This window comes from Harpia harpyja, chromosome 14, assembly GCF_026419915.1.
Source record: "Harpia harpyja isolate bHarHar1 chromosome 14, bHarHar1 primary haplotype, whole genome shotgun sequence".
NCBI classification, from domain to species: domain Eukaryota; kingdom Metazoa; phylum Chordata; class Aves; order Accipitriformes; family Accipitridae; genus Harpia; species Harpia harpyja.
Window position 1 is genome coordinate 18,976,650 of NC_068953.1, and position 16,184 is coordinate 18,992,833.

The following is a 16,184-nucleotide window of genomic DNA, read 5'->3' on the forward strand; positions in this document are numbered from 1 at the left end:
ACTTGAAAGTGCATTTTATCTTGCAGGCAAACGGTGAATATCACGCCGCAGCCTGTGCCGTGTTCCCAGCCCATGATGGCTTCTCTGAGACCAGGAACGCATGTGGAAGTGCCAGGGCAACTGTCTCAAATGCTGCAGGAGGAAGGTGTTTATGGGCAACCCTGTGTCCAGGAGCAAAGGCTGAGCTGCTGCTTGGATGGAAAGAAAGCACCAAGAGCTGTAATTGTTGTGGGAAGCCGTTCTGGCTGCATAGCAGGAAGGGAGCAGCATGTGTTTGAACAAGCACAGTCCCACCGGCTAAGCTAAGCGCACAAGAGCCAACTCTGTCCAAAGGAAAGCAGCTTGCTTGCTGCCAGTTATCTGCGTGAAGCGGATTCCCAGCCTGCTCTGCCTGGATTTCTCCAGACTTAGCCTGCGCTCGGCTGAGAGGGAACCTCTGGCAACATCTTTGTGCTGCTTTAGGGTACTAGTGATAGCAAAGCCAAGCCCCTACTTAGTTTGTTGGTCGATGTGCTCAGGCAGAGGGCTGGGTGCCGGCCCCTGCCCAGCTGTGGGCTGCAGGGAGGCCTGGGGTGGCCAAGGGCAGCGCGTCTCCCCAGGGCAGGGGTTGGGGAGCGTGGAGGAACCTCACCTCAGCAAGGAGAGGTTGTGCAGCCAGCGGACTCCCAGGAGGGATGGCCGCCCTCCTCCCCGGTACTGCTGCAGTCAGACCAGTCGGCTCTGGCGGACGGGGGTGCCGGGGAGGCACCCCGGGGCCGGTTTTGCTAAGGGCAGAGGCGTTCGCAGGACACCGGGTCCCTCTGCCGACGAGCTGCCGCAGCGCTGCCGCTGCCATTACCAGAGGAGAGCTGCACGGCCCCGGCCCCGGCCCCGGCCCTCCCTGCAGCCGTGAGGTTTCAACCGCACGGAAAATTACCGTGAAAAGAGCTCGAAAGGGGTGAGATTGATGAGGGGACCGAGGACGGAGGAGAACGGCCTGGCTGGGGCGGGGAGCTGCAGGATTGCCCCTGCTCCCCGTCAGGGCGCAGCGCCCTCGGGACCCTCTGACCAGGCACGGCCTGGGCCTGCCGGCACCGGGCTGCCGGGGGAGGTGGGGCAGGTGGAGGAGCCGAGGCTGCCCGGCGTGGGGCGGGGGTAGGCCGCGGCTGCCGCCCCGCTCCCCTCAGCCCGGGGAGGAGGCGGGGAGGAGAGGGCGGGCCGCGGGGCGGTGCCTGCCTCTCGCTGCCTCGGCGCTCGGCTGATCGGCCTGGCGCGGCTCGGCGCTCGGCGAATTGGCCTGGCCTGGCGCGGCGCGGCCTGGCGGCGGTGCGGTGCGGTGCGGCGCGGAGCGGACGGCGCGGCGGGGCCCGGCGGAGCCCGGCGGGATGGTGAAGCTGACGGCGGAGTTGATCGAGCAGGCGGCGCAGTACACCAACGCCGTCCGCGACCGCGAGCTCGACCTGCGCGGTGCGCGGGCTCGGCGGGGCTTTGGCGGGGGCGGGGGAGTGGGGGGAGGCGGTGCGGCCTGTGCCGGGAAGGGGCCTGCGGGGGGGCTGAGGCCTGTGGTGCCCGTGATGGGACCTGGGGCTTGCAACGGGAGGAGGGGCTGCCCTAGGACGGGGGAAGCCGGGGAGAGGTTGCTGGAGGGACCTGCAATGGCCGGGGGGCTTGGGGGTTGTTAAAGAGGCTCCAGTGGCAGGGGAATGGGGGGGTGGTGGAACGGGAATTTGGGGGAGATGTAGGAGGAACCTGCAGTGGTGGGGTGGGGCGGGGCACACAAGGGTTGTTCCACAAAGGCGGGTTTGGGCTGAGGGGAACACATACAGGGAGGGACCTGGGGTGTTTGCTGAGAGGGGGGAAGAGGGATGCTTTGAAAAGGCTGCGGGGGCGGTTGGCTTTGAGGGGGAGAGTTTGGCCTGTGAACGATGTGGAGCAGAGTCGTTCTGGAGGTGTTTTGAGTGAGGCTATCTGCATTCTCAGTCCGTCCAGATAGTCCCCCTACGCACTCTGTCTCTTGCTTTGTGCTGCTCTCTTGTAGGCACCATCTAATTCCTGTCTTGCACTCTCTCCCCAGGCTATAAGATCCCTGTTATTGAGAACTTGGGTGCCACTCTGGACCAATTTGATGCAATTGATTTCTCTGACAATGAGATCCGTAAACTGGATGGATTCCCTCTATTGAGAAGGCTGAAAACTCTTCTGATGAATAACAATAGGATTTGGTAAGCGGTTGTATTTTGGCTAGATGGGACCCTTGCACGGAGGAAAGTGCTCTTGGGAGAGAAGTGTGCGTGCATCTTTCAGTGCTGGGTAGGTGTAGAAGTGTTTGGTTTATGAAAAAAAAAAAAAAAAATCGGCACTGAGCACTGTATAGGTCCTCTTTGAGTTTCCTGCCTTGTTTGGCACAAAAGTCAGCCTTTGTTTTTCAGACAGGACAATGAGATGCAAAGTTTGGAATTTGGCCAGAACTTTGGATTTCAGTAATGATTCCCATAAAGACAAGAAAACAGGGATATCTGCAAGTGAATGAACATAAATCTTGTATTGCATCTAATACTCTTACAGTGGTGGCTGGCATTTATTGCCAGCTTTATTAGGAAAAGTATTGTAATGGATGCTAACCCAAACTTCTGACAGTGTCAGACTGGGTTGTTTTACAGGAGGATCCTCTATGTTACCATATTTCTGCATGTCTTGTCACCGTTAGTAATTTCTGGCCTAAGTTAAACCTTTCGTTTTTGTTCTTCTTTAGTCGGATTGGTGAAAGCCTTGAACAGGCTCTGCCCAGCCTGACGGAGCTCATTCTTACCAACAACAACATTGCTGAATTGGTAAGCTATCAATGCAGGATAAATCTAAACAAGCTTAAATTTTGTGTTTGTCATCTTTCTAATTAACCTTTTCCCTGAGAGTAGTGTCATATGCTTTTGGTAATAGTTCATTCTTTTTCTTTAGAGTATTATCATATGGTTTAGGTAGTAGTTAATGGTGTACATATTTTAATGAACGTTATTTACAGCATGCAGTGGAACAGCAGTCACAAAGTCTTAGTAGGTTTCCTGTTAAACTAATTGCAGTAATTCTAATTAGTACCAATTAGTAATTCTAATCGGTCTCTAAAATAGATATGAGTTCAGGAACTTTGTTTTCAAATGTTTGATTTTCACTAAATGGACTTAGGATTTCTTACTGTGTTCCCATTACGTAGGGTGAACTGGATCCGTTATCAACTATTAAATCACTGACTTACCTGAGGTATGTAATTGTGAAGAGAAAAGCTACTCTTTTTCTGCTGGCCTGGCTCTTTGCTTTGATCTGGAATGCTCTCCTTTTTATCAGCTGTGACAGATTCTTTATGTCTAAAAATTGAATCGATAAACAATGTTTCCACTACACTTCAGAAATACCTGGTATTTAAGGGGTGAGGCTTTATATTACTGACAGACAGACCAATGAGATGTAAAATCTCTATAAACCAATACGCAAGCGTTGAAGTAACCTTAAGCTTTAAAAACCTAAAACCCAAAGGTTTAAACTGTTGTCACAAAATACTTTAAAATACATGTAAACAATGACTTTTCAGTAATGTTACATTCCATGTGAGGGACAAAAAAAGAAAAGCAATTTGTCCTGTGATTTTTCAGTTGATCAGTGTCCAGGTAGGAAATGTGATGGTTTAGTTATTTGGGGTTTTTTTTTAAATATTTTGATGTTATTCTTTATGTTCTTCTTCAGTAAAATCTACTTAACTGATAAAATAAAGTGCAAGTTTTTACTATAATTTTCAAAATATGAAAGAACACTGTCACTAGGCTTATTTAATGGTGTTTCTGTTATAGCAGGAGGCACAGGAATGCATTTTTAAAATATACTTCAAGTGTGCAGAACCTCTTTATAACCTTTATTTACTTTGTAGCATTTTAAGGAATCCTGTAACAAATAAGAAGCATTACAGATTGTATGTAATCCACAAAGTTCCCCAGGTCAGAGTGCTGGATTTTCAAAAAGTGAAACTCAAAGTAAGTCTACTTTCTTTTGATTCAGCACAAGATGAATACCTTTTTTTTTTCTTGTTACATTCTTGAAAATTCAGTGGTAACAGTGAGCTTTTTGCCATAGTTGTGAATTTTATTGAAACTATATATCATAAGTGGCTCTAAAACACGCTGTTTGTTTTGTTTCATGGTTTCATTCTGTTAAGGATATAGTCTGTTTAATTACATTTAATTAAGTTTTACTACCTTTGCTTGTTTAGTCTGATTTTTTTCTGGCCCTCTGGTGTTGGTAGAAAGACAGACCTCTAGAGAAAGGAATGAGCAATCGCAACAGAGCCCTCTGCTTTCAGTGAAGATGAGTGTGGGAAAGAGTTCTTACTTTTAAGAGCACTAGGTTGATACGTCTTGAGTCTGAGCCTTTGGGCAATGTTTATGTGCTTGTTCTTACATCTGGTCTCCACATACCAATGTTCACTGATGAAGATGAGCCAAAGCATCTTTCTTTGCAAAGACAGAAGCTTTGCAAAATGCAATGTTCTTAAATTAACTTTGTGTGTGTGGTATCGCTGTAGGAGCGACAGGAGGCAGAGAAAATGTTCAAGGGCAAACGGGGTGCACAGCTTGCAAAGGATATTGCCAGGAGATCAAAAACGTAAGATAAAAAAAACAAATTTACACTGGCATTCTCCTTCAGAAACACCACTTTCTTTGTGTGCGGTATTAGGCAGCAAACTGAAATATCAGCTACTGGCAGGATGCCTTAAAAGCTTTGGTAGCCAGAAGTACCTTGTCCAAGCATCCCGATTTTTGGATGGTGGTGAATACATCTCAGAAATATTTTTGAAAGAGATATTTGGTCAGGGTGGATTGATTTAAGTCAGCAAGCAGGAAACCTTAATTTGACTTTTTCTTTTTGTTATTTAACTGTAGAGAGGTGGCCATTGTTTATTTTGGGTTGGTTGTGGAGTTTTTTTCCCCCTAGATGATTGGTAACTAAAATTTTTTGTTTTGCCAGGACATACAAACTGTAAAATCTGATGTAGTTAGGAGGATAAATGCAGATGAAAATCTTTAGTTAAGCTATTACAAATATATGTTTATTTAGTGTAATTCTTAAGTGGTACATCATATGTTTTGTTTAATCTTTCATCAACCCGTTTGGAAATCAGAATTCGGATCATGTATAGCAACAGCATTTCCAAATTCATAGTTAAATAAAAAAAACCCTTGAAGGTATTTAGCATTTAAAACTGTAACAGATGGACTCTAGCTCTAGTTTATGAGTAGAAAGGAGTTCAGGTCTGTGATAGTTTTTAGAACAAGTAGGTGATTGAACTAAATAGCTCAATAAACAGATATGAAGAAAATCTTTCTATAGCTGCAGAAGAGGTTGCAGTACTCTGATGCTGGGTCAGCACTTCAGGAAATTCTTTCCAGTTGATTACATCCATTTTCACAGACTACAGATTTTTCTTTTTTCTTTTTTTTTTTTTCTTAAAGCAGCAGCAGCTAACCTTTTTCTTTTGAGTGTTAAGATTACATCCAGTCTAGTGTAGGCTTTAATATAGGCTGTTGTAATATCATACTAGACATACAAGAACAGGAAACCCTATTTCAGTTACTCTGTATTTATCCACCCTGCTTTTGTAGAGGCAACAGACCACCTGAGTGTTCAACAACATCCAAATTGAACAGCTTTTGTCAATGGCTTAATTTATAAAGTTAAGGTCTGCCTCTCTTTATGAGCAGATGAAAAGGGGGGTGGGAAATGGGACAGCAAGGACAAGTTGCTGGTGTTTCTGAAGGAGGTAATTCTTCACTGTATCAGTTTGTTAACAAAGATAAGATACTACACTTGATTGAATGAAATGCTTCCAAACCTAGTTTGGAAGTTAGAGAAGCACATACTCTTCAAAGGGTGTAATGGGCCTTTATTTTTCCTTTGAAGCTTCAATCCAGGTGCTGGTCTGCCAGCTGACAAAAAGAAAGCTGGGCCCTCCCCAGGGGACGTTGAGGCAATTAAGGTAAATATGTCAGGACAGCACGTGCAGGCAAAACTGGAGGAGAAAAACAGTCATGGATCCAAACTGAACAAATGTTTGCTTCCTCCTGGCTACCGCTGACTCTGTTCAGACGAACAGAGCGGTGTGTCCTAACTTTGGTTTAGGAGCTTTTTCTGTCATTTTTCTTCTGTTATGACATATCTGGTTTTTGAGAGTTTAAATGTAACATTGGTCTTAGCTTAAGAATTCTCCCAGGATACAGCAGCTTGTTTAATAAGGCGGGGGGGGAGTAAGATTGTGCTTTGTCCTTTGTAGAATTTTCTAGAACTAGAACTTTGTAGAACTTTGTATAGAAGCTTAGCGTCACTTGACTGGAAAAAATCTTGTTCTTATGTTCATTCTAAACAGACTGACATACTGTATGTGAAGATTCATCGTGTTCTTTTGTCTGTTTTTTTAGACTGCTATAGCAAATGCCACGACTTTGGCTGAAGTGGAGCGACTGAAAGGCTTACTACAGGCTGGTCAGATTCCTGGCAGAGAACGAAAATCAGGTCACTCTATACTTATATTATGTTCATTTCCCAGGTAGAATCTACCTCTCTTCATGGCTTCCTGATGTTTTATGTGATCTCAGGGAGTTACATTGGAAGGACCAAAGAGTTAGGGAGTTGAAAAAACTGTTTATAATGAGTGTAACTTTATCGTCAGAATGACTGTGGACCATATCCATAAGGCTCTGGAGTATTGTGGAGTGACTGGAGTATTATCTGCCTGGCCTCTAGTGTGCAGTTCAGGGCTGTTACCTGGACTCCCTTGAGAGCAAGGTGCCAAACGTCAGCCCCAAGTGCTTCACTGTATTGGCTAACTCCTGAACAGTTCATGCCAGTTATCTTAAAAAAAAAAAAAAGAGATTAATTACAAAGTATATCTGGACTCTGTTGTTCTGGGTGTTAGTGCCTCCAGGGAGGTACAGGAGTGTGTCTCCGAGAGGTCTCTGCATGGACAAATCTTAACTGCAGGCTGGCAGTATTGCCCATTTTCTGTACATTAGCGTGAGGCAGATTTTTCTTTCTGTAGTGTTTTTTAAGAGTTCATGTTACTACTGCCGCTCTTCAGAGGGGTGAAGATGAATGCTTTCTGTGCGGGAAAGAAAACATGACGTTTTGCTGTAACCGCCCCTAAAACTCTTGACGTGTCCTTTCAGGCCCATCGGAGGACGCTGAAGAAGAAATGGAAGAAGACACGGTTCCCAACGGATCTTAGGCGCAGGCCCTGCCCGAGCTCCATCGCTTCTCCCCACCAGCCCCCTCCTGCCGACCGGCTCTTCTCCCTGCAGGGGGGCTCAGCCCCCCCCCGCCCCCCGTACCCTCTCCTCGCTCATTTCGGCGTTCAATAAACGAACGTTTCCTTTTTCTCCCCTTGGTGCGGCGTACCCCTGCCCCGGCCGAGCGCCGGGCCGCCGGCAGAGCAGGGCGGGGGCGGCGCGGCCATGGCGGCCGGGGCTGTGGTGACGGGACGGCCGTGGCGGCAGGAGGGGGAGGGGCCTTTCCTCCACACCCTGATTGGCTCGCTTGCGCCCTTCCGCTCTCCTTTCGTTGGCCGGCATAGCCATCGTGGCCCGCCCCTTTACTCTGCCACCTTCCCACTGGCCCGCGAGGGGAAGACTCGCATCCTGGTTGGTTCTCTGGCTCCGAGGGGGCGGATGACGAGGAGGGCGGTGATTGGCGCAGCCGGCGGGCGCGAGGGGCGGCTCCCGGACGTGAGGCGGCGGCGGCGGGCGATGGAGCTGGGGGGTGGCGGGCCGGCGGCGGGCCCCGGCCAAGGGGCGCTGGGGCGGGGGGGCCTCGAGTTCCTGCAGCACACGGGTGAGGGGCCGGGGGCGTCCCGGGCTAAGGGGAGGCGAGGGCGGGGGTGGCGGGGCTGAGGGGAGCCCGGCGGACTCGCCTGCCCGCTGAGGAGAGGAGCCGGGTCCCGCCCGGGCGTCCTCCCGCTTTCTCGCCTCCTGGCTGGGTGGGCTCCTCCCCCCCCCCCCCCCCCCCCCCCCCCGCAGCCTGCTCTCACCTACGGCTTGTCCCCGTCCCAGCGGGCTCCCTGCTGTCCAACTATGGCTGGTACATCCTCTTGGCCGCCGTCGCCATCTATCTCCTCATCCAGAAGATATCTCAGAGCCTGGCGGCCAGGCCGAGCAGCCAGCCGGGAGCAGCTGACGCAGCTGTGGGTGAGTAAATCTTTGCTGGCTCTCTAGAGCTGCGTAGGGTGGTGCTTGTGTCCCTTCTAGGTTCCTGCTAGCAGTCGTGATGGGGCGTCCGACAGCTGCTCAGATCCACACATAGAGAGTATTTATTAACAGCCAAAAAGAGATCAGTTCCGAGGGGCTTTAACGGTGAGCGATGCTCAGGATAACTGTTTAGGCCCACGAAAGCCCGATTGTGTTACTGGAGAGATCGCTGGGGAAAGGTTGGGCCGAGAGAAGTGTTTTGAAAAGGTTGTCGAGGAAGGATTGTGTCCCAGAGTAATGTGGTTGGGCGCGAAGGAGCGGGGCGTTGCAGAACAAGGGAACAGCTGTGCGGGAGCTGAGAGAAAGGTGGTTAAAATTAGCTGTGGTCAGTTATCAAATAACTTTTAGACTTACCAAAACCCAAAACATCCAAATCTAAATATTGGGGAAAAATCTTTTGATCAATATTAATTTTTTATTAACATTCATCATCTCTCTCTCTCCTTCCAGTTATTCCTTCACAGTTCCTACTCTGGTAGAATTGTGTACATTTGGGGTGTAACTGCCTCTCGTCTGTGTTATCTAATCAAGTGTGGCATAGGTTGTAAACCTTACAGTCACGATTCTGCCTCATTTAGAGACTTGCTGCTGTAAAGCACAGGCTGTGCTTGTGGATCTGCCAAAACAGTAACTGCTTGGCACTGATTCCTTTGGCATGTTGGCATGGCAGTACATGGGGCCTCAGAAAATATTACTTGCGTGCCCTTATCCTACCAGTGTTCTTTTGTAATGCTAATTAAATCTTGATTTAATTGCCAAAACTGCCTATAAAATGAAATTACTGAATGTACTGAAATTTCTTTTACATATTCATCACTGGATCATAACAAACATATAAGGAGACAAACAAATGTGAAGATACTTCAGCTACTGGAAAAAAGAGAGCAATATTTGCCTTTGTTTGGAAATCATTTTTCTTTTGACTTCTAAGGGCCAGTCATCAAGAGGAGTGGTGACTCAGTGTAGATTTTCTGAGACTGCCAGTTTTCTCTTGAGATATGTGTGATATTTGTAAGTAATTTCTCTGCTGATGGAGCATGTTAAGTGTGTGGCTTTGCTGCCATAATGAAACAAGCAGGACCAATTGCCAGAAGGAGTAGGAGTGAATGTGGGCTGGTTGCCTCATGCTTCTGCGTAAAAGAAGTTCTCTGGGTAAAAATGGAATCTCTGCGAAGAATGGGTGATATTTCTGAAATTATTTGTATCGAACAAATCCTTCAGAAACAGAAGCAAATGTCCTAGACGTGAATTTTAACTTTTTGTGGGTCTGTTGCATTGGTGTCCTTATTCCTTAAAATCCCATTAAAGTAATTGCTCTAAAAATATTAAAATATTAAGAAATTTAAATCAGCATATAAATTACTGTAAAAGATTAGCTGGAAACTGAACTTGAGCTGTAATTTTCTGCAAAACAGCTGCAGGGAGAGATGCAAGCCTTTCCTTATTACAATTCTTTGAGGAGACCATCTAGAATTTATTTTTGAATACCTTTTTGCAAACTCTTTCCCAATTTCCTAGAACCTGATGTGGTGGTAAGAAGGCAGGAAGCTTTGGCAGCAGCTCGCCTCAGGATGCAAGAGGAGTTGAATGCACAAGCAGAAAGATACAAAGAAAAACAAAGACAGGTAATCAGAGAGCATTTCTTTCTTTAACTCATAAATTTGTCATCAAGTACTTTGCTGCTTTTACAGAAAGGTTTATTCCATGCTAGATACCAGAAGGATAGGAGACTCGCTCTCTCTGCTGGAATGTGGGTGGTGGGCTTTTCCCCCCTTCCTTTACATGGACCACTTCTGAAATGGTTTGATCCACGGAGCAGTAACGGACAGTAGGTGTCACGATGGACCTCCAGTGATGCAAGCATATACTTATATGCTTGCTGTGCGGACCTGATGTCTTGATGCTCTTCGTTGATTAGAATGATTGATATGTGTAGTATTCTGCTCCTTCCTGAAGTAAGTAATTTCTGTGGCACTTGCTTCTGCGCAAGTAACTGTGTGCGTGGGACACTGTGGGCCTGATCTTTTTTCTTTACAGGTAAAACTGTACCTGCAGAAACTTAGTTATATGCACAATGAATGGCTGGAGGGTATTTACTGGCATTTAGATTAACTGTACTACTGCATATGTGTATTTTCTGTTCTTAATGGCAAATATAAGTTCTTAGAAATGTAGCTTAGCATTGCTGTAATTTGATGGTTTGAACTACAGCTTGAGGTAACGAGGAATAGCATATTGCTATGTGCGGCAGCGTAGAAAAGTGGATGTGACCAGCATAGCAATAATATTGCTCATTTATCCCAGCTCTCCTTCTATTTTTACTTTTGCAGTTTCAGACCTCAGTATAGCTGATGCTTCAAGAAATACTGGCAGTTAAAAATGAATGAAAAGTCGTATTGTGGAAGAAAATAGCCATTATGTAGGAAGTCTAGGTCTAGTGTGCTTGGACTCAGGGAGCTTTGCTTTCTTTGACTGGGTGGAGTAGCTACCTCGTTTCCTTTCTATTTGTCGAGAAAGTGGCAGTCTGTCTTAACCATTAATTTATTTGGTTTTGTGGATAAATTGCTTTAGAAGAGAGCTGGGAGACTGTTGATAATGTACATTGGGATGTAAATATGTAGCTGGCTGCCTTGTTCACTTGAAAAACACATTTTCTTCTGTGGAACCCTATGTTGTGCATTAAATTACTGTCACATGCAATATTCTTTACTCAGTACTTTTTATAAACTCAGGATTTAAGCTTGCCACTTGGTTCTGTTTTACTTTCAAAATGTTTTAAAGCATCAAGTGGTCAAAAGAAGCTGCAGGCAGAGTCTGTATATATTGAGGAGGGGTGGTTGTTCTGTGGTTGGGAAGACGTGGGTGTTTAAAAAAGTAAATGCTTCTATAAGCTTGGAGATACTGCATCAGATAAAGATAGATCCCTTGGTTTTTGATGAGTCTGCTGTAGCCGTTTCTGTAGCAGTGGCAATTCTATTAGTTCTGAAATCTTAGTCTTGCATATCCTGGTTTTGTTTCTTAGCTTGAAGAAGAGAAGCGAAGGCAGAAGATAGCAATGTGGGAGAGTATGCAAGAAGGAAAAAGCTATAAAGGAAACCTGAAACTTAATCAGGTAACAACTGTGTTAATCAGGTGACAATTATGTTTATGTGATTAGGTTAGCTGAAATTCATGTTGATTAAATTCTGAGTAACTTTTGCTTTTGTGAACAGCAAGAAGTAGAATCTGGTGCCTCCACCTCATCAGCAGTCTCGAAATCTAAACCAAACAAAAAGCCCTTGCGAGGGAGTGGTGAGTATGAAATCCTTAAGATATCCTGAGCTTGAAACAGAGCATTTATCCAGCTGCGTACATAGTCATTACACATATTTTTTCTCTTCTTCAAGGAGGAAACAAAACATGCCTTACAAACGAGCTCTTTGCTTCTGAGCAGCATGGCCTGCTTTGCACTTTGTGCAAAACCTAGCAGGAAGATTCTATGGTGCTTTTCCCTGGGGAAACAGTGTTTCAGTTTTCTTGTAAATGCTTTTGCTATAATTTACTGAGATTTTTGTGACTTAAAATTATAGATTCTTACAATATTTCTGGGATCCCTCCCCCATTACTCTAAAAGTCCTATAATTTAATATCTGGTCTGTCTTTCAACCACCTGTAGTACTAAGTAAATGCAGGAAGAGGTATTTTAATTTGTATTATATAGATTTAGGCAGATGAAAGACTTCATTACACAAATAGTGACCTTATTTATCAGATGTCACAGTAATGACCTATTGAATATATAAATCCTGCAGATGTATAAACTGTTACCAACTCTCACAAACCGCCAGAGGGTCTTATCGTTAAACTCACTGTCAACTGCTGAAGTCATCTTGATGGATGAACTGCTTTCTATGGCCTTACATAGCCTACGTTAGGATCGCTGCCATATATTGGCCATGCAGCTAGTCTCCTAGCTGATCAAACAGCCTGTGCCATGCCTGCAAGTGGTGTTTGGGTATAATATTTTAATGACGGTTTTCCGTATTGGAGGGGATCATCTAGACAGCCTCAGTTGTATCAGACTAAAAGGGAAACCCACTTAGGGTGTAGTACTAAGTAAGTCACTTGATTAAATGTATGAAACCTGAAGATTCTTGATTAAACATATTAAACCTCAATAATAGTTCAGTGCTGAAATTTCTGCTTTGAATATTTTTACTGACAGCTGTTGACAACTTCTGAAAGAACTGACCGATTGATTCAGCTTATGTTGTTTAATATGAGTGCAGTCTAATGTCTGATACTGTCAAATATCTTTTATAGCTCTTGCATATTTACCACTGTGGGGGATGAGTAATGCATGGGTAATAGCTGTGCTAAGAACCAGGATCAGGGCAGCTAGGTTGAGGCACCCTTCCAGCTGCTACCTGTCCTAGTTTCATCCTGAGCAAAATCTTTGCTTAAGTAACAGATTATAGAATTAGAGGTCTCTGATCTTCTCATGAGGTAGATCAGCACAAAGTGAAAGAAGCATCTGCACTGTTCAGCTGCTGAATTAAGCTAGAAAGCAGAACTTGGCTAGTCTGAGAAAAACTTCAAAGGTGGAGGTGATGCTTGAAGTTTCAGTGGAACAGGTTGCTTTGAAACCTGCTTGGTTAGCAACGCTACTAGGTTTTTGTTGTCTTTTTCTTTGCCCTGTACAGAACAAATTGAGGACCTTTGCCAAGTTGTATCTTCCTGAGTAGATACTCGTAAAATGAAGTTGCCTATAGGGGGCAAAGGGGAGGTTCAACTAAAGTATCTGTTTGCCTTACTGCATATACTTGCCTTTTCAAGTTCTTTAAAAAAAAAAAAAAATCTTACAGTAGTAATAGGTTGTTCTACCTTTTGACCTTCAGAGTATTCCTTCCTTGTAGGACTGGAATAAAAGATTATTTTAAGGCCCTAACTATTGGGGCTCTTGGAGAACAGATACGCTCTTACAGAGTTTACTGTAAGTTACTGTTGCTGCTCTGTTTACTCTGCAGAGCAGCATTAAAGTTTTAGTGCAGACTTAGAGAAATTAAATGGTAATTAACTTCAATTTAATTTAATCCGAATTGATCAAATTAAAACATGAGTGTTTTGCAATGGCTTTTACTGTTAGTACTTAGAAAAATAAACCATCTCAAGTCTGGATATTTTCTCTGCTTTCATCATCCTTAAAATGCTGCCTATGTAGTAAGTATGAATGAGGTGCAAGTAATTGTGAGGTTTAATTTTTGTGTTCCTTGTGTGTCGGTGGAGGCCTGTTGAGGACAAATATTAATACAATGGATTTCTCCTCTGTACTTCTAGGCTATAACCCCCTGTCTGGAGAAGGAGGCGGAACTTGTTCCTGGAGACCAGGCCGGAGAGGCCCATCAGCAGGTGGATGAGGCTAACCTCCCTAGTGTCTCATGTCACTAGCAGGCTTGATCTTACCCACTGTCTAACTGCCTATGGTTTGCCTGTCACAGTGACTCCTTTGGGACTGGGTTTAGTGCAGGTGTTAACTTTGAAAACAGATTTACACCATTTCCAAATAGTAACGCAGAAGCTGATACTACACAAGAAAAATACCTGATCCTCTTAGAGAGGATGAAGAAAGAAACAATTTCAGTGTAATCAGTTAATTAAAACTCTTCTGTAGAGAGGAAGCATAGTCTCTAGCCAAGGTGAATCACCTGGGATTGTGAGATCTGGGTTTTATGGCTGGCTATTCAAAAGACTGGCCTCAGGCAAATTTAATTATCTACGCTTGGTTTACCTCTGTAAAATGAGGGTATTTATCATCCTTAGACATGTGTTACCAGATTTACTGTGTTTGGCTGGAAGGTACTTCAGAGGGGAAGAATATTATCATCATCAGATACCTTGAACTTTAGGAGGAGGGACTTTCAGAAAAAACGGGTGAACTGACAAACACCACAGATTTGCACCAAAGGCCGGTTATTGCAGAAGAGTCTCTGTGACAAGCTACCTTGAATGATGTTTTCCTTATAAATGGTAAACAAACCAGTGAGGATTACTGATGCTAGACAGCAGATGGGGGGTTTCTTGCTATTCTTTTTTTTTTTTAATTTCAATTGCTTTGTAAAAACAAAATACTATTAATATTAAATATAATTGCAAACAAATCATAAAGCTACTATTTACAATTGTGGTTTTCTACAGCATCTTTTTATATAGAAGGCATATGTTCTAGTGCAATAAATGTGTATAAAGCAAGATGAGAGATCAAATGAAATTATTTTCATTTGACTACTTCCATAAACAAAAGTTTTTTTTCAGCTGTTCTTTTTGGCTTTTACGAGTTTTGTTTTATTTGGGAATTCTGTTTTCCGCATCATGGTTTTAGAAGAATCACCTTCAGGTTAAGACCAAATCAAGTTTTCCCAAGTTTAAAAAGCAAAACTCCCCATTCTCTTCCCCGCCCCCAGTAAGCGATTCTGAAGTTGTATAGACTGCATTACTGGTTGTTAAGCACTACGGCTGTATTTGAATCTAAATCAAGAAAAAATGTAACAAAGGCCTTTGCTCTAATAGAGCAGAATGGGTTTCTTTACGAATTACTGTCGACAAATACGGTTTGAGGAGGAGGGGATTCATAGGCGTGGTCAGCTCTAACACTGCAAGGTATTCAAAGGGAAAAGAGAAGCCACAAACTGCGCTGAGATCTGTGTGTTGCGGGCAGCAGGACTGTGTATAGCTTTACCAATGCAGTGTTAGGGCTACGCCTCGGGGACATTAAGAACTTTGTACTGCCTTCTGTTCTGAACGTGTCTCAGGGTGGGAACCGATAGCCTGGCTGCACGGCTGCCCTGCATAGCCCAGCTAGATGCTGAGGTGCGTTCTTGCTCTGCTGCCAGCTTGTGCAGCACAAAAGCTGAGGGTGGTCTGTGCTGAAAAGGGCCTCTGGCTAGCAAACGTATAAAACTTGCACGTGAGGGACTGTAAGGAGTAAAGAACTGAAGCGTGTGCGGTCTTCATCCTTCTGGTGTTATATCCAGCACTGTGGATAGAAAATAAAGTTAGAGCTGGTCATCGTAAATGAGCTTTCCAAACATCCCATCCTCTTGATATGCTCTCTAGCACAAAATGCAGCAGACGAGTAAAATTCAGGCTGTCCTTGACAAAGAGTGAAATAGTTCCTGTCGGCGTCAGAGAACTGTCCCTGTGTCTGATTACTGTTACTGAGCTTGTATATAGGCATTAAAATATGTATCAGTGTTCCATTAGCATAGCGTAGGGCTGCTTGAACACTTCATTCTAAATACTTGTGCTTGGAATATTTGTGTTCATCAATAGGTATGACTGCCAACTTTGAATACACTGTTTATATGTATATAGATACTGCTCTGTGTGTCAGGTGATCCATGATTTTCTAGTGACTATAAATGTAACAGTAGCATGTTTCTAGTAACTTTTAAAGTTGCCAGCTAATGAAATGGAAAGGCAAAGAACCTTTTGCTTTAGACCCATGAAGTGTGTGTTCAAGTGCATATAGAAGATGAAGTGAGAAGGCTATTAATATTCCTATGGAAACTAGTTTTCATTTCCTGTCTTCTGTGCATTTTGGTATGTAAACTTAATTTCCATTGTTGTAACATAGACTGGTGTGTGTAACTTCAGGTTTTAATCTTTAATAAGGCAAAAAAAATAGAGGTGGGGAAGGATATTTTCAAGATCTGAAGATTCCTCATCATTAAAGAGGACTAAGTTGTTATCTTACTCATGCCTCTGGGGAACATTTTCCCCTTGTGTTGGGGAAACACGCAACAGACTGAGGTGGTGTCTTCAGAAAAACAGCTGGGGGAGGTTGTTGTCTTAAAGAAGCAGAATTCCTTGTGTTGATAAAATGGTAAGGATGGCTTGATTTAATTCAGTAAAAACATTTTAAGAAATAAATAAGCAGGTCTGAACTGA

At 44.3% G+C, this 16,184-nt stretch overlaps 2 protein-coding genes across 2 annotated transcripts; both read left to right on the forward strand.

The window, feature by feature from the left end:
* Positions 1-1,274: 1,274 nt before the first annotated feature.
* On the forward strand, positions 1,275-7,394 carry SNRPA1 (small nuclear ribonucleoprotein polypeptide A'). The gene is made up of 9 exons (XM_052807743.1): positions 1,275-1,446; positions 2,054-2,201; positions 2,732-2,810; positions 3,188-3,234; positions 3,896-3,998; positions 4,547-4,626; positions 5,923-5,998; positions 6,438-6,531; positions 7,185-7,394. Exons 1-9 carry the CDS (start codon positions 1,365-1,367, stop codon positions 7,241-7,243), a joined length of 768 nt encoding a protein of 255 aa, XP_052663703.1. The 5' UTR covers positions 1,275-1,364; the 3' UTR covers positions 7,244-7,394.
* Positions 7,395-7,463: 69 nt separating this feature from the next.
* Positions 7,464-16,184, forward strand: SELENOS (selenoprotein S). Its single transcript, XM_052807742.1, has 6 exons — positions 7,464-7,845; positions 8,064-8,198; positions 9,777-9,883; positions 11,281-11,370; positions 11,471-11,549; positions 13,575-16,184. Exons 1-6 carry the CDS (start codon positions 7,470-7,472, stop codon positions 13,652-13,654), a joined length of 867 nt encoding a protein of 288 aa, XP_052663702.1. The 5' UTR covers positions 7,464-7,469; the 3' UTR covers positions 13,655-16,184.

Bases quoted from the DNA above. Each gene is read 5' to 3' on its own strand.
- SNRPA1 (XM_052807743.1), top strand. From the start codon at position 1,365: ATGGTGAAGCTGACGGCGGAGTTGATCGAGCAGGCGGCGCAGTACACC. The intron at 3,235-3,895 runs GTATGTAATTGT...TTTACTTTGTAG, and splicing joins AAATCACTGACTTACCTGAG to CATTTTAAGGAATCCTGTAA. The intron at 4,627-5,922 runs GTAAGATAAAAA...TTTCCTTTGAAG, and splicing joins ATTGCCAGGAGATCAAAAAC to CTTCAATCCAGGTGCTGGTC.
- SELENOS (XM_052807742.1), top strand. From the start codon at position 7,470: ATGGCGGCCGGGGCTGTGGTGACGGGACGGCCGTGGCGGCAGGAGGGG. The intron at 9,884-11,280 runs GTAATCAGAGAG...TTTGTTTCTTAG, and splicing joins ACAAAGAAAAACAAAGACAG to CTTGAAGAAGAGAAGCGAAG. The intron at 11,550-13,574 runs GTGAGTATGAAA...CTGTACTTCTAG, and splicing joins AAAGCCCTTGCGAGGGAGTG to GCTATAACCCCCTGTCTGGA.